General features: G+C 39.8%; 1 protein-coding gene across 2 annotated transcripts in view; it reads right to left on the bottom strand.

Moving 5' to 3' along the window:
• Positions 1 to 23,885, bottom strand: part of Kcnip4 (Kv channel interacting protein 4) — a 1,107,708-nt gene extending 1,083,823 nt beyond the window's left edge. For both annotated transcript variants that reach the window (XM_005402468.1, XM_005402472.1), the window contains exon 1: positions 23,717 to 23,885. In XM_005402468.1, the coding sequence (XP_005402525.1) occupies positions 23,717 to 23,777 (61 nt within the window). In that variant the 5' untranslated portion in view covers positions 23,778 to 23,885. The remainder of the gene's footprint in view (positions 1 to 23,716) is intronic.
• Positions 23,886 to 23,891: the final 6 nt, after the last annotated feature.

Below are 23,891 nucleotides of genomic sequence, written 5' to 3'. Positions count from 1 at the left end.
ACAGCCTAGGTACCAATCAAGAGATGAGTGTATAAAGAAAATGCAGTACATATACATAATGCAATATTATTCAGCCACAAAGGACAAAGCCATGTCATTTGTAGGAAAATTGATAAAACTTAGAAACACAATGTTAAGTAAAATAAGCCAACTCAGAAAGTCAAATGCTGCATGTTTCCTCTCATCTGAAGAATATAGGGAAAGTAAAAGAGAGACATAATATGAAAGTAGAAGGAAGACGTTTGTAAATAAGGAAGAAGCTTAGAGAGGTTTTATTAAATCAATGCATAGGATGAAAATAGAGGTATGTTATATGCATATACCAAGAAACCAAAATTAAACCTAATATTCTGTAGTTAATATTAACTAATAAATTTTTTAAAAAGTTAAAACTGAAATAAAACTAAGGGTAACATTCCTAGTCTTCAATTTGCTTAAAAGCAGCCTCTCAGAAACTAATTCTAACCACATCTTTCTTTTCACATCCTATGGAGTTTTACAAACTTGTACCACCTCCTGACAAGTGATCTCTCTCTCAGCAGTGAACTTTAAATTTCAAGACCAGCTGCAGCAGGTAGTTTCCTTTCAGTCCTTGGGTTTTCCTTGTTTAACCTCTGCGACATTTCTTTCAACTTTACTTTATTTACTTTGCTTAATACTATGTTCATCCATTTTCATTCGACAGATTATTGCTTCTCTAATGTAAACTCCCAGGAGCATTTGACTCAGTTATGACTCCCTCCTTCTTGGTTTTGAAGACACCATGCTCTCCTGAATTTTTCTTCTCTAGCTCTGATATCTCACATTTGGTGCTTTCTCCTGGGTCCTTCCTCGCGCCATCTCTAAATGTGAAGCAGTTCCAAGATACAGCCATTACCTCCCTCTCTTTTCTACCCATGATCTTGCCATGAGTGATGTCATGTATATTAAATAAAATGTTTATTGAAAGTTTCAAACATTTCTATCATCAGCCCTCTTTTCTCCTCTGAAATCTATAATCTAAAACATCTAACCGCCTACTTGAAATCTGCACTCACATCTAAGAGAGATTTTAACCTTAACACTTCCAAAGCTGAATTCCTGCTTTGTTTAGCCCTGCTCCAGTCCTCTCCTCTTTCACTTTTTCCTGTGTCAACAAGCAGCACCACCATCCATACAGTAGTTCAAGCCCAAAGGGCTGCAAGTCATCCTTGTTTCCTTTCTGTCCTTTATGCTTCACACCTAACTCATCAGCAAGTCCGGTTCTACCAGAACCACAGACCTTGACTTTGTCTTCTCCCCTCGTTGACATCCCACACCCAATTCAATCTCCAACATCTCCTGCCAAGGATACCACAAGAACCTAACTCATCTGCCTGCTTCTGTTCTTTCCACCTCACTGTCCATTTCCATAAATCAGCCAAAGTGACTTTTTAAAAAACTGCCCATTATATCTCATCACTACTCTGCATAAAACCCTGACAATAGTGACCTAGCAGAGGTAAAGTAAAATCTGCATGCTTCTTTCAGCTCGCAAGATCCTCCCTGCATGACCTAGTTGCCACCTTCTTCTCTGATGCATCTCAAATCTCTCCAATGCATCTCCTACACTCTAACTTCTCTTCCCTCTTCCTGACCCTCATATCATTACAGTTTATTCTATTTTAGGGCCTTTGAACACGCTGTGCCTTTTGCTTAGAAAAATTTTCTTCTAGATAGTCACATAGATGACTCTTGCTTATGATCCAGGCCTCTGCTCATGGTTACCTCTTCTCTGATCATAAGCCTCCAAATGTTTACTGGCCCATTTTTCTTCCTTCCCAGTATGATTGCCTGCTTTATCCATTTACTACCTGCCTTACCTATTTGCTACCTGTTTTCCTCCTAAGAAATCTATACTCATTGAGAGCAGAGACCTTTCCTGACACACTCATTTGAATGTCCCAAGTTTCTAGACACTTGACAGATATTCAATAAATATTTAGCATATTGGTAGCTAACTTTACTAGGTTACTAGGCACTTGGGAAACTCTTCCTAAAGTTCCACTATCTCCTGTGGCTGAGAAAAGGTACTTTCTTTCATATTCTTCATAGTTTTAAGATTAATCAGGAAATACATTTTGGAGTTAATTCTCCATTCAATCAAGAAATATTTACTGTGCCAAGTGTTTTGCCATACAGAGAAAAATGAGACAGCCAATTCATTATCCAGTGGTAGAGAATGGCATGAAAATGAATAAATATAATTTAAATTGATATCAATCAAACTACTGAGGAACCTACAAATGTTGGCTTATGAAACAAGGCCAGGCATAGAGAAAAACAAAATCAGTGGTGAGAATAGAGGGAAAATTTGTTATATACCAATGAGACAGAGTTTGAGTTCTATAAACTAAAAGAGGAAAAGACTGCATTTGTTTCCTTTCTCAGTCAAAGAAGGATGTCCCCAAACATGATAATGACAGGAGGGACTTCTTCCCTTCACAATGTTAATATAATTTGAAAGTCAAGTTTTACTAAACTCAAGGACACTACTTCCAAGTGTCTTGTGTGATTCAATTTTACACAATTCTATATTATTACTGTGCAAGGTGTCAGGTTACATAGAATGCAAAGAATAGATGCTGTCTGATCTTCCACTCCTTTCCACAGCTGCCACCCAACACTCCACTAGTCCCCACTGCACCCTATTTCTGATCACCCACTGTTCATAGCCCAGGGATTCTCATAGGTCTGCAATGTCCGGTGCAAAGAAAATTTTATTAATTCTCTACCAACAGATGGGCCTTGTCCCTGGCTCTCCTAGGCACCTCTCTCAATCCTGCTGTCTCCCTGCACTGCAAGTAGTTTTCTTTCTTGCTTCTATTCTCTAAGTGCTACCAATCCTTTAAGGTGGAGAGGTCTATCTCCTCCAAGCCCATTGTGAGCTCATCCTTCCCTGAACATCTGCAACATCCATGCCCTCTGCAAACCTCCTATAATTCCTGTTTAAATTGTCATGTATCTAAGTCTTAACAAATTCTTAACTAAATTTAAAAAGTTTTAAGTGGTAGTTTGCTTCCATTTTTGTCTACACATTCACATCACCAGAGGAAATTTCTCCATGACAGTGGTGCAAACCTGTGATCCCAGCACTCTGGAAGGCTGAAGCAGTAGGATCATAATTTCAAGCCCAGCCTGGACAACTTAGCAAGATCCTGTCTCAAAAATAAATAAATAAATAAAAAGAACTGAATACGTAGCTCAATGGAGAGGCCCTGGTTTCAATCCCCAGCACAGGAAAAACAAAGGGATAGTACCATGACCCCGCATCTACGATACTGAATGAACAAAATCATATATGTCAGCTGAAGATTTTGTAAGCTTAAAGGATTTATATAAAGTAGTTGACTGAAGGGAGATAGTGATAAGACCCAGTACTTATTGGGTAATTGCTGCTAAAAGCTTCTCATGCATTAACTCACATGGTTTTAACTTTTAAAGTACTGCTAGGACACTGGTGTTATTATCACTCACTTGACAAGTGAGGAGGACAATGAAGTCACAAAGTGAGTAAGGGGTGAAGCTGGGACTCAAACCTTAGCATTTTCTAGATTTCACAGGAGACAAATTATAAATTTGCCCAAGAGTGCAGCTATAGATGCTAGCAATCAAAGTAGCTGTTCTATCTGAACAATTAGGAAGAACCTAAGACTTTAGAACATCCTCATCATCACCGTGAACATGTGTTAACCAGCCACTGTGTGAGTCACCAGGATAAATACTTTACAGCTCCCAATCCTAAACATCTTAATACCCATCACGTTGACAAGGAATGTCAGACTCAGGAAGAGTAAATCAAACAAGCTGTCTTCCTAGAACTTCAGCTTTGGATAACCACTGAATCAACCTCCACTGAACTCCAGAGCTGTGCCCCATGGACTATTAACTCCACTGACTACCTCTGAGAGCCTATGCTGAGAAGAATTGGAAAAAAACTTTTTTTTTTCTTAAAAGAAGCATATATCCACTATGGAAGCATATCCTTTCTCTACATGTGTGGTTTACAATATTGTAGGATATTAATGAAATAATGAGAAAGCTGTTTATTGCTGCTATACTGAATTATGAGAAATTTAGGAACTAAAAACAAAACAAATTCATTGTCTTTCAATCTGGTAAGTCAGAAGTCTGACAGTAGTAAGATCAAGGTATCAGCAGGACTAGTTTCCATTTTGGAAGCCCTAGGAAAGAACCTGTTTTTCTTTTCTAGTTTCTTAGGACACCCACTTTCCTTGACATATGCTATTCCTTCCTCCATCTTCAGAGCCAACAGCTCTGTAATCCTTCTTTTTCAGTGACATCTCCCTCTGACCAGAGCAGGAAAGAACTGTACCTGTGGTCCTTTGTGTGACGAGATTAGACCTGCTGAGCAACCAGGAGGATCTCCCCATATCAAGGTCCTTAATTTAATCACAACTCCCAAGTACCTTAGGCCATATATGGTTACATATTCACAAGTTCCACAGATAAAATATATGGACCTCTTTGGCCTCTTTTTCCGTGTACAAAGCAACAGATCTCCTAAGGGAATATCCTCCCTCACCTCCTAAAACTCTCTGGGGAGAACAGCAATGCTCAGTAACTTTGAAAGACCAGGAATTAAAGAAGTCACAAAGCAGAGGAGAAGAGGTCCTCAAATTAGGAAAAGGGTAAAAGTGATGGCTGCTGAATACCTGTGTCTATGTGTGGCCTCATTAAAGTTTATCACCCAATTTAGAGATGGAACATCTCAACAGTACTCCAAGATGGGATATTTACAACACTATTGCTAGAGAATGAACTACATGAGATCAATTTACTTATTTATTTTCATGTTTTATACTCAATTCATATCACCTTGTTTCTAATTACCGCAGAAGACATATTAGTCTTCTACACAAACATGACAGACAGCTATGAAGAGCCAGAAGGACAAAGACTGGATTTAAATCCATCACCTACATGTTCTGGTTCTTTCTCTGTGGCCAGGAGCAGGACACTTAACCTCTGTGAGCCTCAGTCCTTGTATCTGCGGAATGATGATAATTCTGACCTGCAGGATGTAGATGTTGGTATCCACGGCATTTATACAGATATACTTTTAACAAAGCTGGCACATACTGGGGCAAAATAAATACTAATCCCTTTGAAGCAGTCTGCCTCCATGGGTTTCAAGTATAATGAAAATAGCAAAAGTATGAACTTCATTTTAGGATCCTTGTTTCTTTCGCCCACTCAGTACCTGGAAGGGTGCCTAGTCTAGATTAGACATTCAATATATATTATTTGAACCACAGTGAAGTTTTCTTTTCTCTTTGGATCTTGAATAAACCTCTAATTTGGATTCGTGATGAATTATGCAGTTAGCTTGGGCTAGCAAGACCCAATTCCCTGAAATATCTTCTGGAGCCCTTAGGCACTGCTGGACAACTTCACCATACTCATACACAGATCGAGACACTTACAAATAGTCTTGCCTATAAACCAAGATGGTTTATTAACATACAAAATAGATTACACTAAATAAAAACTGCCTAATTCATCGCACCCAGTATAAAAATATCTTTAATAACAGTCCAAATGACAACTGGATGAACGGCCTCCAGAAATCTTAAGACTGATTTAAATTCTGAAATACTCTGTAACCAAAGAACAAGCCATCATGTCCTCTGAAATGGTCAAGGAAATAATCATTTTTAGGGGACAAAAAAGCATGTGGCAAGCAACTCAATGCTTTAGAACCGAGTTGCTGTTATCTAGTTTTAACCATTGACAAACCTAAAACAAAGACAGCCTAAAGTGCCTGACTCCTGGAGAAATAGTAATTATTTGTGTCTAATCTTCTTCCAATTAATCTTCGGTTTATAAAACCATAACATGCTTCTCAAATTCTTATTCCCCATTTCCTAAAAATAACTTTTTCTCTTATTTTGTGAATATTAAAGATGTTGAGTGTGAGGTCCTCTCAACACCCAACTTCTTCCCTGCTGTCTCATAGAAAAGCCTCAGTGCCCTAACGCGCTTCCCAACACCTGCCAGGCCACCTCCTGGTTTAACCAGAGTATATTCAGGCACTGTGAATACAAACTTGACCAGCAAACCATGCCAACCCCAGTTCAATCCCCCAGGGGAGACAGACATAGCAACAAAACATTGCACACACAATATTCAGCAGACAGAAAGAATAAAATATGTCTGCTAATTCATCTAGCTCTCAAAAGCAAAATGCTACCTTCAAAAAATGTAGAATACAGCCTTTGTGTAAATTTTAAAACACACACATAAAGTATTTTATACTCTGATAATACACAACTACAGGTGGAGATACAAGAATAGTAGTGTAAATTGAAAGGATATATAGAAAATTCATGGTAGTGGCTATAACTGCAGCAGGTAGAAAAGGCAATGATTAAAAGATGACACAGATGTCCACTTCGTTACTAACATTTTATTTCTTTGGTGTAAATACAGCTAGAAGAAAATATGTTAACAACTCACTAGCAATTTTAGGTAGGAAATTCTCAGATGTTGATTATTCTCTATTCTTTTTCATATCTTTATAAGTTGTTAAAACAGTTGCATCACGGCACAATAAGCACTCCCAAGATACATACGTGATACTATAGTGATACAGAATGATTCTACTGCGCTGCTACTTCTCTAACAAGGCCAGTGCCCACAAAGCTGCCCAAACTTCTCCTGGCCAATAAAAATAAATCCACCAGCAGTTACTCCGTTAATAACCATGGCATCCACCCCGTTCTCCCCCAGGTGTATTTTGGAGAGGTGCTGTTTGTGTTTTCTCCTACCATTTCCTCACTCACACCCAACCCCACTGCAACCTGGCTCTGCCCCATTGAAAAATGCTTCAGCCTCCTCACTGCCAACTCTTTTCGGTTTTCATTTTACTTCGCCATGAAAAGCACTTAAGATAATTGACCAAGAACTGGAAAAGTTCCCTTCCTTTGGCATTTACAGTGCTACTCTTACCTGTCACTTCTTTTCCTCCCCTCTATGTTCCATCTCTGACTCTTTGTTAGCGCTCTCTCCACGCTGCAGCCACTCCATTTTAGTGGGCCTCCTCCTACAATCCACTCTGAGCTCTTCTCTCCCTAAGTGACCTCCTTGGTTGGCTTCACCTGCAATCCACTAGCTCCTACATCAGTATTTTTAGACTCTTTTGAGCCCTAGATACCTACCACTTCCAGCTTGCTATCTCCTGCCCTCTCTGTCAATATTCAATCTTGTACATGCTGATACAGCCATATGTTCAAGGTCTGTCACTGCAGATTAAAGCTAGGCACACACACAACTCCTCCATCATATTTGTCTTCCTCATATTCTGATACATATTGTTTTACTGATCACACCTGTTACTCTATCTCTGGAACCTATCATCTCTCCTCTACCCATCACACTGCTTTAAGTATGATCTCATATTCTACACTCTCTGTACTGCTCCTCTAACTACATAGTACCCTAGACTTTTCTGGGATCTCCATCATTTCCTTTCAAACAAAAGTACTTGTCATTCCTTGGCTGAAAGCCATGCAAAGGAACACAGATTTTAGTTTAAATGCCTCAGTCATAAATGGATCTAAATATCCTAACATCATCTACCCTCTCTGTTTTGCTTTTGGACATATCTTCCCACTCCAGTATTTAGGCCTTGTGGACCCTGTGGCATTCCAGAATGTGGTCTGAATTTTCACACAGCTCTCAGCCTTTGAAAATGTTACCACTTTTCTAAATCTCTCTCTCTCTCTCTCTCTCTCTCTTTTTCTTTCTTTCTTTTAATATATATATTCTAATATATATCCAGTTGAGATACCATTTCCTTGCTTTCCTGGGCAAGTAGTTATTTCCACACCTTTGCATGTGCCTTTATTTCAGGACTTGTCATACTTGTCTGAGGGTTACTTATCTATAGGTTTCTGTCTCCCAGCAGCATGTAAATAGGAGCTAGGTCTTCATGCTGATTTACTGATTCATATTTGAGACTGTACTATCAGCAAATACTGTTCTAGGTTCAAGGGATGTACAACACACAATAAAATCTCTAGACAGTTAGAATCCAAATGGTTCATTTTTTAATTTTTTAAAATTTATTTTAAAAAATTAAAGAAGGAAAACATTAACAAACAGACATCCATTTACAAAATAGCATAAGAACAATACAAAAAATACAGAGTTACAGACAAAGTGGTAGGAAATTAACAATGGCTGTTGTATGACATATTAATATCTTCAAAGTGGTTTCTCAGGAAAACAAAACAAATAGAGACATGCAATATTGATCAAACAAATAATCATTAACTGTTCCTTTCAGTAAATCAATAGAAGACAGTAGTACAACTGTTAGCTATCTTGTATATGCATACATACATAATTTTCCCTTGTTTCCCTTCTCTTTTCCCACACCCCAGGTGTCCTTTACTTTTGAGCATTTTCCTTTCGTTTCACAATGTCTATCATACCTCCTAGTTTGTATTCACTCTTTCAGGTTCCTACACTAGTGAGACAATACATTGCTTAAACATGCAGGTCTGATTTATTTCACGTATGAGTATGGTCTCTAGTTGTGACCATTTACCTTAGATAACTAAATTGTGACCAATAAATCTAAGTCAAGGTTTGAAGATATTCGCTGAAGTCATTAGTAATGCCAGTGGGGAACTAACTGCTATTATAGTGGCTTTTGCGTATCATTGTTCTCCATCTTTTCTCACTACAGCCCATCCTTCACTTCTTTGTATCAGGCACACAAATATACAATTACTATAGGACATCTAAATAATTAAAATAGCAATAATTTGAAGTAAATAGTCTCTTGCCATGAAGACTTGTAGGAACCTTTCTACAAGAAGGTCTGCAAATGCACATTATTATTTGGTAGAGGATGTGGACTCAGGGTTTCATAAATCAGGAGGTGGAAAGGCCTCACTGCAAGGATTCAAGAAATAGAAATAACAGATGAGGTTTCCAAGGTTGAGTCAGAAAATGTCCATATGTTATTGCTGTCACCTATATCATATGCCTTTGTGGTATATGTGAGTCTCATGTAATCTTTGCATACTTGCACACGGAGAGAGTGAGGCTTCTCGGGAATTGGCACATCCATCATGCATGAAATACACACAGTATGCCAAGACAAAACAGAATCCAGACAATGCAGAAAAGTTTTCAATCGGAATGGGGAGAGCTGCAACTCGCCTGAAGCATTTCAGAAAAATGAATGGTTAACAGCATTGCAAGGTATTATGACTCCTCTAACACTTGTCATTTGTACAAGTGAACACATAAGTATATGTAGAAGTAACCTACTGATAAAATTTCATATTGCTGATAGGTCTCTGCCTAATATAACTGTAGACTTAATTTTATATTTTAATATATTAGACTATTCTCCTTATATTAGCAAAAGGGAAGTGCTTGTACAGAAGTTACTTGCATCACTTCCCTGGTGTGTTGACAGATATCGAAATTTTGGGGTCAATCAATGGAGCAAGTCTTATTTACAAGATGATCTACAAAGATCAGATGAACCAGACCAGTGGCCTCTTGAGTCCAGAGTAGTAGCCACTAGATGTGTACACCTGGCTACAGGACTATGAATATTCCTATTTCTATAATGTCTACCATTAACTAATAAACAAGTTAAGCTTTGCTAATTACCATGCATGCTTCTATAAGGACATGTGTATAATTTATGTGGAAATATATTAAAATGTCAGTATATGCCCCCCAACTTTTTCAAGTATGTGTACATGATCAAAACTTAGGAGACTTCTGAATTATATACCAGGTGACCAGCAGTGAGCTCTAAACAACAGATCAAAGTCAGATTACAGATGTAAGCTATGCAGAAGAGGAAAGGCAAATGAAAAAAAAAAAATACAAATATAGAAAGGGTAAGAAGATGATTCCAGATTGCAAATAGCAAGCAGCATGAAATAGTGGTCCCCAAGTTGATGATCACCAGGACAACTGCCTGAGACTTTTTGTTAAGTATGGGGAGCAAGGCCAGATGATGCGATGTGGCCAATTATCTCATTCCACTGATTAAAATCTCCAGTCACTCCTCTTTGCCCATAGGATCAAGTCCAAGTCCATGATAAAACTCTAACCCCCAACAATCTGGGTCCTTTGTGCTTCTATAGCATCATCTGTATCATTCTTTCTCTCCTTCCTAGTTCTTCTAGTATGTATCTCCCCTTGTTCCTATCTCTTAGTATAAATTAAGTATCAACTTCATCTGTAGTCCTATTAACAGCTCCTTTCCGGTCCCTACAACACAGTAAGTTTTTGCTTACATGTTTGTATAGCCTGCTGTACTCACTGTTCTGAAATCCTCTGTATGTGCCTACTGTATTGTTCAAGGTCTTTTTCCCTTTCAAGTCATCTTCAAGGACTGAGGAGATATCTGTATCCCCCTACCACCCAATACAATGTTTGACGTTTCGTAAAGTGCTAACTAGATTTGTTGACTAGAATAAAATTAAGTAAAATATATCCTGTAAGCAAAAGAGAGAAAGAGCTTCTTAAATGCTTGGTCATTGCATTTCATAACAACAAAAATATAAGTGTTATCTACAGTTCAAACAATGCTTGACTGTTTTTTATAAGCACACTAAAAGTCACTTCGTTATCCATTTGTGGGTCTCACAGTGTGCCCAGTTTCTTTACTCTGATCAGCAGACACCATACAATTAATTAAAACTGCATTCATTACAGAACAGTATTAAAAGGATGCATGGCTTATTCTGGCAGAACAAGAACTGTTGGATTTCATTGCTTACAATACAATATGTATCCGTGGTTGGTCTTGGTAAGACTGCCTGGGCCCAATGCCCATGGGAGTCATTGGAGATGCAGATGCAAGATCAAGCAATAAAGGAGGGAGAAGGAAGGCAGCTGTGTAAATGGAATTATCCATAGCAAAATCATAGCTTTGCATGGGATGAGATGCATCCTTCAGAAGTTTATTTGTATGCTGCGCTTCCAATGACTGGGGCATCCCAGACTCTTCTTACCTGACACTAGTTTGTCTACACTGATCATTTCCGCAGTCCTTCAACTCAAGGTCACAGATGCTCTGCAGGTCACTTTCATTCCCATTCCACCTCCTCGGTGACTCAAGGTGCTTCTCCCCAGCTCACAAAGCTGGGAATAAAGGTTCCCTCTTGCTTTGCATGTTCAGCGAGACTGGGCACCCACTTGGATGAAGCTTTTTGACACCACGTACCTGTTTTAAGGATCACGCAACCTAGATCCCTCACACATGCAGTTCCCAGTAGGGTTCACATTCCCATGAGATTCTAATGCAACCCGTGATCTTACAGTAGGTGGAGCTCAGGCAGAAATGTGAAAGTCAGGGAGTAGCTACAAAGCTTTACCTGCTAGCCCACCCCTCACTGCCTGCTGCGTAGCCTGGCACCTGGTAGATCACTGACTGGTACTAAGGGTTGGGAATCCCTGCAGCAGAAACCCACAGGGAGCTTTGTCAGCTCATTTGTCCTTTATCTTCCTATGCCTCCAGACTGGAAAACAAACACTGTCTGCTGGGCTGAGCCCAACTGTCTAAGAACAATGTCAATTCATTCCAGAGTCACCCTTCACTCCTCCTCATCCCTGGTCTGTCCACGCAGGAGAGTAAAACAACAAGAGCACAGAGTGCAGAGCCAGAATGTCTCTGTTTACACAGTTTTGGTTAATATCCCCGCCCTCCCAGTCACTGGCTCCCAATCACCCTCAGCCTCCAGTCGCATCCAGTCTAGCTAGTTTGCTTTGACCCTGACCAAACCTGCATGATATGATTCACACCTGTTTTTTTTTTTTTTTTTTTTTTTAAGGATAAAAGGAGGGAAACATTTTGGTTTTTCTCCAGTACCGGGAACCAAACTCATGACCTTGCGCTTGCTAGGCAGGCGCTTTTTGCCGCTGAGCTAAATCCCCAGCCCCGATTCACACCTGTTGCCAAAGCACCATGTGCTTGGGGCTATCACCGGGCTTTCCATGTTGTAATTTCCATTTAACAGGTCTATCTCTTTAACTAGGTAAGGTTCTTAACATCCGGGAACCTCAATTTACAAGTGACTTGCTGGAGGGACAACTTCTCATTCACCCCAGAGGACTGGATTTATCCCTTCCAGAGAGCAAGCACTCCTTCCTCACAATTCACCCCTTCCACATGTTCCCCATCTTGCCACTCCCCTGCCCTCCCATACTTACGATTAAAGAACCTTTTCTCAGGCTTCATAATTAAAGAAATGACCACTACCCCCATTTGTTGGGCCCTAAGTACTTACAGCAATCCAGGTACAGCACACATAAAGAAACCAAGTCACAGAGAGGCCTGCTGGTGATACAGTAGCGGACATGGTACCTGAACCCTGTTCCGACTCTGGAGTCTCACCCTTAGCTCCCCGTCCTCATCTGCCATCGATATCCTGCAGCACCTCACTCTGTTGACCGCCTCTGGACATTTAAAACTCTTTTATTCCCCATAAGTCAACAAATCGTGGCCCTTCATGTGTCAGGCACTGACCTCTACCTTTCACTTTGCCAATTTCTTCCCCAGCTATGGCAGTCTCCCTGGTTTCACATTCATCTCCTGTCCTTATTCATTACAAATCTAACTCTAGATTCTACCTCATGCCTTCAACTCCCATTATCTCGCTGCAACTAATTCCCAAAATTGGGTCCCCAGTTTAGTTTGATGGGCAGCTGCTTGGGAGCAAGACCGTGCCTCATTCTTCTCTGTATTCCTAATGTCCATCACGGTTGGACACTTAAAAATGTGTGCTTCTCTGAAATGAATTAAACTTGAACTCTACATTTTCAACTGCCTTCGGGACAGTTTGACCTGGATATTTTCCCAGCTCCTTAAAAATCAATATTCCTAAAAAAATGAACACATTATTTTTTTTTCTCCAAAACCTGTTTCTCCTATGCTCTTGTCTTTCATCATGTCATCACCAGGCACCCGAATCACCAACATCCCATCTCTCTCCTTCCCAAGCAGCCCACCCTCCTATTCCTACTACCTTTATCCTTGTTTAAACACTTAAGTTTTCTCTTGCCTGGACTAACGCAGCGACCTTCTAATGACATGCCTGTTGATGATACAGCCTACACAACTATGCAAAATAAAAACAAGGCTTCTCATCCTGTCACTCTTTGTGAAATTCAACTAGCTCCCCACTGGCCACAGAAGCAGATCTCAGTATTTCACTCCAACCCATGTAACCTGGCACCTATTTGACACCATTTCTCCTCTGATATCCCAGAAGGCCTTAAATTTTATAGATTCAATACTGGTCTCATTTCTGTCAACTAAACATCCTGTGTATTTTTCCTCTTCTTAAATTTATGCCACCCACCAATTACTAAAGCTGGAAATTTAGATTCTACCCTGGGATCTGTCTTCCATCCTTATCCCAGTGACAACCTGTCACCTGACCACCCATCAAATGCTACTGGGCGCATTCACTTTCTATCTCAGGTGTGCGTGTTACACTTCATCACATGTTTGCATGCCTTAATATGCCCTTCATCATGTCCCCACTGTACTTAGTAACCCCAAAGGTCTCCCCACCTGTTGTTTTACCCCTTCTGTCCACATTGCTGCGTTTATCTTCTAGTTCATGCTCTGGTTTCTTGGTACTCTCCAACTGCCCTATCCCACTCTTCTCTTCTACCCTACGCCTTTACTGCACCACACAGAACCTTTTGTGGGTCCCTGATAATACCACCTCGTTCCCTTGACCTAGACTTTGAAACAAACACTCCCTACCTGAAACATCAATCATCCCACCTGCCATCTTTCCCTGGAAACTTCATTCTCATCCTCCAGTCCCACCCAGTTTAGGTAGTTTTCTTTGACCCTAAAAAAATCTTTGACCCTAAAAGTCTTTGACCACAAGGCTTTTCATGTTGAGCTTTCCATCTTTCATGTCTACTGGTTCAAGTAGGTTCAGGGTTCTCATGGGGCATTTTTCATCTCTGCATTCTAGTACTCTGCACAATACTTGGCAAAAACCCAAAAAGATTGGTATATATTTCATGAAAGAAGAAGTTGGCTCACATTTGGAAAAGCACCAATTAATATGGGCACATAAGAATATGATTTGGTCTACAGGTGAATGCTGATTTTCAATGTTATATGCAATTCTGAGAAATCAATATTACTTAATATGATTATGGTCAGTCTGCTACAATCTTTTGTTTATTATTTCACAAAAGCCATGCATTGCAGGTAACAATATCTTTCATTACAGACATACAACTGAGTCGTAGAAAGATATCTGGTAAATGTCTTTGAAGATGGGGAAGCTGCATGCTCTACGTAATTAATCTCATGCAGGTGCAGAAGAGCTTTAATTCCTATTACCTAAACAACCTATCTGTTTTTTATAATCTCAAATATTGACTGTACTACTACAGTGTCTCTCATATAGTAGGTGATTGATAAATGCATTTTAAATAAATGATTGTTCAATAACAACTTCAAAAATATTCCTTAAAAACAATCATAACACACATTGCCCAAGGCTGACATTTATAACTCACTGAGATCTGAAGTTCTATTAATGATATTTATGAAAAGCCACCATCTCATACTCAGTGATTCAAGGATAAATGGAATTGTACTTAAAACTGCAAATATCCTACCATTTATTCCACAGTTCAATCTTTCCAGGGTAGTATTTGCAGAGCTTTGCATTGTTGGTGCTTATTCTAAGAGATTAACAATAACTTTGAAAATATTAGTTTTTTTAACAACTAATTTTAATTTGGGAGGTACATCCACAAGTAGGAGGGTTTTCAGTGATTAGCAGAAAATCCTGGGCTTAAATTACATCTGAAGTGCTGGTATTTATTACCTTTCAGCTTTGCTGTTTAGATGCATGGCCCTTTTCAAAGCTATCTCATCAAACTATTCCTCCATTAAAAGTGGATTTTATCTTATAAATACAGAGCAGGAGAATTCTCTCATTGGATGTCTCTAGGTAATTGTTTTATTCTGCAGCATCAACTGTCCTCTTTCCATGTTCTCCAATGCCTCATTCTGAAATCTCATTGTTTTATATTTTCCTCCTAAGATTTCCCTTCTCCCAGTTTTCAAATTAAGATAACACACGCACGTATCATAGTCCATGCCAACTCCCTCAGAGATCACAGCTTCGGCAGAAAATGATGATGAGACTGTACCATGAGAGCAAAAGAGTGAGTAATGGATTGCTGTGATACAGTACTATACACCACAGTAGGAAGAGAACTAGCCTCAATCACAGGAATTTTGTGGAAATAAATGATATGGAAAGAGTTATTTAAGAATTCTTGGAAAAGGTGCAAGAGAAGCCTAACAAAATTTAATTTTAACAAGTACTTTCAGTACTGGATAAGATAGAATCATAACCCTACAATAAATGGTTGATTCTAAACAATGAAATTTATAAATTAGAATGATGCTTTCTATTTAATTTTAAATTTTCTATACTGACTTTAAATGCCTGTTTTACTGGAATATTATTTACGCTAGGAAAAAGTGAGGTGAGCATGTTCAATTTCTTTATCACTTTCTTTAAATAGAGCATATTACTCATTTTGTACTCTCCAAGTTTCCCAATCATATTTATTTTAAGTAAAAAGTACATTTCTGTATATACTCCCCACATTTAAAAAGTTTTAAAACTCTTTAAAATGGCTTAGATAACATTACAATGTCTTTAAGTGGTTGACAAAAAAATGTTATAATTGAAAAATAGATGGACTGCAGGATGAAAATGGGAAATAGTACAAGTATTGAATTTCAAGCCCAGATTTCTTGATAGTTTAATTCTGAAAGATCCCAAACAGAAAAAGGTCAAGTTCAATATCACTGTGTACATCCATTTGGAAGGGGACGATGCTTGTACCAACTGGAAGTAATCTTGCTTTTAAACATCCGTTTCACTTTATACTTAACTCCATTATAGGAATGAAAACTTTTTAAAACACAGGTTTAAAGCAGTCATGGTACCATTTGCCTATAGTTCTAGTACTCTGGATTATAAATCGGAGCCAAGTCTGGGCAATTTACTGATTTAGGGAAGCCCTGTCTTAAAATAATTTTTTTAAACTAAAGCACTGGGGATATAGCTAAGTGTAAAGGCCTGCGGTACAATCTACAGTGCCACCAAACAAACAAACAAACAAAAAACAAGTAAACATGTTTAATCATTTCCTTTCCCCTCAGTTACCTATAAATACCTAGTGTGAATTCAGTAACTATCTTGAGTAAACAGTAATAAGCTCTATGGAGGCAAAACCTACATCTCAGTCATCCTAACACCAGGAAGCGTCTTTGTAAATGTTTGCTAAATTAATCTCATTTCATCATTCCCGTATTTCTGTAAGCTACTACAGCACTTAATTTCTACCACTGTACAGATGATGAATGAAAGGAAAAGCAATATTATACTCAATGATGATTTCTATCTGTTCTCATTTCTCTACATTAAATTAAACTTTCTCTAAATTAAAATTTTCTGCAAATTAAACCTGGTATTAAGACTGTATTTGACAGTTACTTTAGAGCTGTGTATTTGCTTGGTTTACATTATTGTTGGTTGTTGCTTCTTGTCTTGTTCTTGAACTCCTTGCAGCTACCTAACAAAGAAGACCTGAGCATCAGTTTGCACAGTAGAATGGCTAGGAGGACAGCATGCATTTCTACCTTTTGGTAAAACCGTAATGTAAAATGATCTTATTCATTCTATGCATCTTTTACTCATCCCACATTCCATATGCGTAACCTGTATAAAACACTGATAATAGTTATGGGCTGGAATATGTTTAGACTTTATCAGATTGTCCTAATAAACATTCATTACAATACCAACTATTACAGTCAAAAACAAAACCCCTAGCTGAACATCCTTTCTGAGTTGTGGATCAGTTTCACAGCCACATGTACTATGTTTGCCCAATATTATCATGCAACCCCATGCAGACAGTTGAAAGTTATGTCTTCTCTTATAAAGAAACAAAATAATCTGATCTGGGGACACTTTCTGGAACACATTGGCATCTGTAACACAATATGCAGACATTGCTACAAAGAAGACATGAGTCAGGAGGGAAGGATAGTCATTAGACTACAGTAGTTACTGTATGAAGTCAAATTTGATTCTGATTCCTATTTGGCCTCCAATAATGTCATTTCTTAAATCAACTACTTCACTCAAAAGACCCTTCAAGATATTAAGAAGTGCTGACATCTGGAGAGGAAAGCGTATTTTTCATCCAACACCTTTTCAAAGTAAAGACCTAGGAAAAATGCCACTTCTAATTCCCTAAGGACACTGTGTTCACTATTCATGAGCAGATGCTGCCTGAATACAGGAGGGGACATTCTCTAAACGTAGTCAAAGTTCATGTAGACCAAAAGTTATAAACTGGTGCCATAAATTATTTCCACTACTTACTTTTGCCTAAGTAAATAATGGGGTGTAGTTTGTAGGGAAGAGAAATTTCCCAACTGTCAGTAATATAGCTACAAGGTATCTAAACAACCTATGTCCAATGAGCCAGCCATTCAACCACACTGAATGAGTTCACGCAGGAGGAAAACTCAAGTGCACAATACAGAAAAGTCTATGTAGATATTCTTGTTCTAATTGTTCTTTATAACGTCACAGGGCAGAGAGCTTTTCTGTTTAAGCACGAAGTCTCTCTTTATCTGGACTGTTTAATGTCACGTGCAGACATATGCGCATAGAGCAGCCCATCGTGAAGAAGTCGGCGAGAAGAAGAGATACTGCCAGAGTGAGAGTGAAGGGGCTGAACTCGGTTGCAGACTTACCACAGTCCTCTCCCGTCGCAGCTTGATTCTCAAGCTAAGGCCTGATGATAGAACACACACTAAGGAGATGGATGTGTAGACACTGAATGGTGTCTCCTAGTTTTAATTTTTTCCTTCCTTTCCCCAGTCACTGCAATGACAGAAGGATTTATCACCTGATGAAGATATTGATGAAGATGACAATAATGATGGCAGATGTGGTTGTTCAGGTGTGTAGACACTGGATAGGGAAATGTTGAGGAGACCATGTTCAGAAGCATGATTCACAGCAGGACAGAAACCACAATCCCAGTGCAGGATGAAACAAATAATCTTGCCACTGTCTTGATTGTAAAATGGGAAGGGATGAGGAGAGATGATAACATTCATGCCCCACCCCAGCCCCAACTATCGATCTTGGAGGTGACAGATCAGGAAGGTACTAAGATGAGGGAGAGTCTCGGGAACAACGTCCAAAGACAGTATTCATGCTTGCCCTCAATACACAAAAAACACAGAACACCTACTAAGGTCTTCTTCAGAAACAATATACAGTCTCATTGCCAAAATATTTATAGTTCAGAGGAAACAGACCTTGGTGCCATATTACTGTACTAATAGACCTAGTCTGCTGAATGGAAAAGATGGGGGGGAGCCTTCCAGCACACAGTTTAACAGGCAATCAGGTATAAATTTCAATTTTGGATTATTTTTAGGTCTACCTTAGGGCAACGTGATTTAAATTCAATAACAATATTTAAAGCAGCTATTAGTTTGTGAAGTATTGTGCAAGGACTGACGGCTTATAAAAATGAGTAACTCGTGTGGTATTTGCCAGCGAGGAGTTATAATTTAGTAGGTGCAAATGAGACAAACATGCCTACTTTACTCCTTTTGTTGAAATTTGGATCAAAATAAAAGAAAACCATCTATGCATAGCAAAAGAGTGTTTCTTTGGGGAAGGATCAGAGAGAAATGAATACAGCAGCATCAGAAGGACACTGCATTTGAGTCGGGTCTGATGGATATGTGGGTTTTACCAGGAAATGTTACAGGAAGTTAATTTTATACAATGGGTACAACATGAGACTAGTCCAATTTATCTAGACCAAGATGACTTCCCGGGAGTGTTATGGAAGACAATGATGGAGTGAAAGACCATCTTATGTCATCATATTATGGAAGGCTCGAGTATCAATCTAAGGCAGTGGTATGTTTAGTTCTAAGAATATAACTAAAGGGATGTATTTAAAGATGTTGCATAGGAGGATGGTAAAACTCAAATCAGGTTTTAGTGAATGCAGTAGGTTTTGAGTGGGAATGGGAGTTGTTGACACAAGATGCACCCATCGTGGGCTGGAAATGATGCTCATAACTTATCTGGATGGTAAACTGGGAACTGAAAGAACAAACATAAAACCCATGGGAGAATAGTAGGTTTTCGTATCTGATTCAAGACAGAATTGGGAAGATCATAGCAAAGGAAATGCTTCCACCTTTTTTAGTTGCATACCTCAAAAAATGATGCTACCATTTGCAAAATCTGCATAATGGCAATTTGTTTCCAAAGGAAATGTGTCTTTTCTGCCAGACTGATGTAATTAAAACTTGATGCATCTGACCATCAGGGCATCAAAATGTCTATCCAGTACTTTGCAAAAGCACTGGGAAGGATATAGATTAAGGGGAATTTCACTTCAAGATAACAATTAAGACAACAGTTTGATTAGGGAGAAAGTATAGAGGAAAAAGATAAGTAAAAAGTTGCAAAAAGGCATAGGCAAAAGAATAGAAAGAAAGGTGATAAAAAGGAGAATATGAGGAATCAAGAATAAACAAAATAATACATTGGCATGGCAGGCAAAGGAGCTTACACTCATTTAGCACTTGTTGCTGAGCAAAAAGTACACACAAGACCTTGTGTGAGACAGTGCACAGAATACAGCCTCTCAGGTCTCACACAGCTCACAACAGCTAAGAAATGTTAGTAAAAAGCATAAAGCATCAAAATTTCTTAATGACTTATGCAGACTATGAATAAATACATTAGAACCTTGAACCAAATAAACAGTTCATAAAAATAAATGGGTGATTCAGTGCCCCAGTGTGAATAAACTTGTAGTAACAGGTGCAGTCATATAACCTTAAAAATTTCTAAGAATGGTAATGGCCCTTTGAGTGAACAAAACACCTCTTTCTCCCTCCCTGCCTCTCATCCTCTCTCTCTCTCCCCTCCCTCCTTCCCTCTTGCACACATTCACACACACACACACACACACACACACATATACACACTTTCATCTGCTTGAAACAGTTGCTGAGCAGGAAGGTTATTAAGTACACACTCTACCATGAAATAATGAAAGGCATTATTTTCCACATGTTCCAGAAAGGACAAAGTAAACAACTAAAAGAAAGTATATGTAAGAGGGACCATATATTTTCACCCCAGAAAATATCTCCAGAGAAGCAACCATATCTGTTGCACAATTCTGTAGGAATCTTACACATAGATTTTATATTGTATGGATCACTAGTTTACAGAACATTTATTGTCTTGTTTTATGAAAGAAGATATAATCATTGGCCAGGAAAAAGAAGTACAGTGTGGGAAGCAGGGGGCGGGAGGGTTGGAATCAATTAATTTTAACACTTCATCATGTTTGTTTAACACTCTCTTGCATTTGTGTGTCAAGAACTAGAATAATGCCTTGTATGATGAAAAGCTTTTGCAGGGTTCAGAATAAGCTATTTTTTTCAATATTACTCTTGCAGAATTACTAATTTGATTTTGCTTTATCCTTAATAAATACAAAAGCTTAAGAAGATGCCACAATGCATCCACCAAACAACAATTCAGACTTGAAGAGATTTTTCACACTCCACAGATGCGCATCTCCTCCCCACTCTTCCTTGTAGATTACAGCAGAAAACATCTGCCATCCCTAAGTTAGATGGCACAAATGAAGGACACCAATGAATAATTTTGTAGGTTTTTTTCCTCTGACCTTATTTCTGATTCTCTTTCAAATGTATAGTTGAATTATCATCTCCCTGTATCTCTCTACCAGTAGCACAATTATGTTTGATTTTATAGTAGGAGAGCAAAACAAGGGGAAGAGGAAACTACATGAAAAATATACCCTGGACAGGGTTTGGGTTTATTATAAAGCTAATGCAGGGCAGGTAAGTCTGAGCACCCTAGGTCATAAGAAACCTGCTCTACTTAGATGTAATCATTCATATCTTGCCCATTTTATGTACTCTGTAGCATTAACAGTTACCAACTATAATGACTTCAAAGTGATGCTTCTAAGCACATTAAATGCTTTTACATGTTGAAAAGAAAGGAATGAACTTCTAGCTCTATTACGATAAAGTTTTAACAATATAACTCCACTCTGCTCTCAGCATTTCCGAAATTTCCCCTCTACTCTCAGTTTCATGTCATTTTCTTCTTTGCATCTCAGCAAACCATTTTTGGCAGAGTTCTGACTCGAAGTCCCGTCATGAAACAAGCACACTCGCCTCTCCAATTCCTGATTTCATCCTTGTCTTCACACATTTCTCCCAGGTAGATCCTCCAATTAATTTTGTTTACATCCCATCAAGAAATCTGGTCACTCCCCATCCTCCAGGTAAATTCAAGGGAAAGTCATCCCGTGGTGCCTTGGTGCAGGAGCTTAATTCTCTCCATTATTCTGGTCACAGAACTCGTTCCACCATTCTGATTGCAGAATTAAGTTAACTAAGAATTAAGGTCATGAATCCACGTACCACTGTCATGTCCCACTTAGAAGAGAAGTAGCAAGAGGTCAAGGGCTGTTGTCATCAAACAAGAACTGATGAGAGACTTGAAGCCTTTAAAAATGCCAGTCAGCCTTGCACATCCCAGATCAGTAAAGACCACAAATCTGAGCTCAAATGACCAAAGTACTATAACACATACTGGGTGAAAAGAACACAGGCTACAGATTTGGGGGCATCATTCTCTAACATTAACAACAAGAACAAAAGTGATGCTCTGAACTATCATCGCTTTAGTCTCCTCATCATATGACCATTAGTTATAAAAACCTTGTGGCTATAATTCAAAAAAAACAAGTGTTAAAGCAGTTCAAACTCTTCACTTTTAGCCTTATTTTAGCCGTGATATAATCAGCATCTTTCTCTTCTCCAATGAACACATGTTGATTGTGGAGAGGGTAGTAAGTTTTTCTATTACTAGTCTTTCAATTGTAGCATACTCCCCAGGTGTGATTTCATTTGAGTTTCTCTTCCATGGCGATTCTGGCTATTGACAGCTCTGTAAAAAGGCTGGACATGCTGATTCAAACCCATCTGGCAGACGAAAGACTAGGTGCAGCCAGAAAGCTGTTATCAGTGACGAGGCAAACAACACAAGCCACTAGCTCCTGAGATTGTGTCCCCATAGCCTACCCAGCTCTGAGCTCCTATCACAGTCCTATCCATAAGCACATCCCTAGTAGGACAGCAAGCTCTGTAGCCCATTTTTCTGTAAAAAGCTGCAAAGACAGAATGCAACGCCTGCCCCAATAACTACCCAGCCCTCTACAATTAAAAAAATGCTGATTTGAACAAAAAATCAGTTTCTTAAACATTGTAAGTATCCCTCAAAAAGTTATTTCCCACATATACTTGGTTCCTTCAGTGGGCACCTACTGTCATAGGCAAAACTAACTCTCAACATCTTTACCAGTAAAATGTGGACTTTTCTAGATAGCATAGTATCTTTCCCCATCTATAAAGCAGCACGAGTTTAAAAATCCTCAGAAGAAACTGATGTCCTGCCTGTTAGAATGTTTTTTAACTATTACAAAGGAAAAAGAAGGCGCTCGTTTCTTATGTCCATAAATTGAGGTGATGGATTCAGTTGTTGAAGCGACTTCATTTACTAACAAAGGTATCGAAACCGCCTTCTTTAAACTTTACAGTCCTCGAGGCCAGGTTCTCCACCCTGCAAACTCAAATGACACTGTAGCCACGCGTGACCCCTTCGCTTACATAACCTGAGAAATGTCTGTCTCTATCACTCTCATGTTCCCTGCAACCACCTTCATCCTATTTATGGCTCCCCTAAGATCTCTGTCGACCTCACAGCCACCTAGAAACAAACGCTTGCAACCCAGCATGCTGAGTGGGAGGGCCGGCTGCCCCATTTCGCCCTGGGTCCCACTCAACTCGGAGAACAGTTCCTTTCCCTGCTTGCAGACGCTGCACATTTCTCTGAAAGCCGCCGTTTCGTGACAGTGCCCAGTACCTTTCCAGGCTGAACTGTATATAAATTATTCCCACGTGTCACTGAAGAAGCATTTTCCCTGACCATACTAAACTGAGGACAGCAGGAAAACAAGTCGGACGCTGCCGCCGGGGAATCCGACGGGGACTGGACTCCACTTGCATGCTATCAGGGGACAGAGAATATAGTTTCAATGCAGAACTGTTGGGGAGCATAAAGGAAAAGTGGCAGGAGAGGAGGCACACTCTCCCAGGTCATTCACCCTCAGGTATCGGGAAGGAAGTGTAAGGTAAGAAGTCACTTGGCAAAACCATAAACAACCTAGGAAATTTTCAGAGAAGGCAAAAGTATGCACAGGATCGCAGGGGACTCGGCCACCGGCGAGTTTCAAACACACTTCAAACATCTTTCTTTCCAAACTGGATGTCTGCGTGCACCCGTTCTCCCCGGCACCCGGTCCCTACCGTGCCCACCTCCCGTTCGCATCCGGCCCGGGAGTCCCCTCTCACCCAGCCAAGGCAACAAGCGCCCGCCGCCCGCCAGCCGCGAAGGCAGGGGCCGCCCCGCGCGAGCAGGCAGGGACGGCGGGTGGGAGCGGGGCGCCCGCCCGCGCGCTCGCAGCGTCCTACCGCCTGTGGAGCTCGCCTCCTCCAGCTGAGCCGAGATGCTTTCCACCCTCCTCACGTTCATCTTCGCGGACGCGGAGCGGGAGTGAGACTCGGGAGTCGGCGGCCCGGCGTCGCTGGCGGGGTCTGGCACGGGAGCGCACGCCGCTCGGCCGGGCGTCCGCGGCTGGGAGCAGAG

The sequence above is a fragment of the Chinchilla lanigera genome, unplaced genomic scaffold (genome assembly GCF_000276665.1).
Source record: "Chinchilla lanigera isolate Chin_1 unplaced genomic scaffold, ChiLan1.0 scaffold00079, whole genome shotgun sequence".
In the NCBI taxonomy this organism is placed as follows: Eukaryota; Metazoa; Chordata; class Mammalia; order Rodentia; family Chinchillidae; genus Chinchilla; species Chinchilla lanigera.
This window is presented reverse-complemented; position numbering and strand designations above follow the sequence as displayed.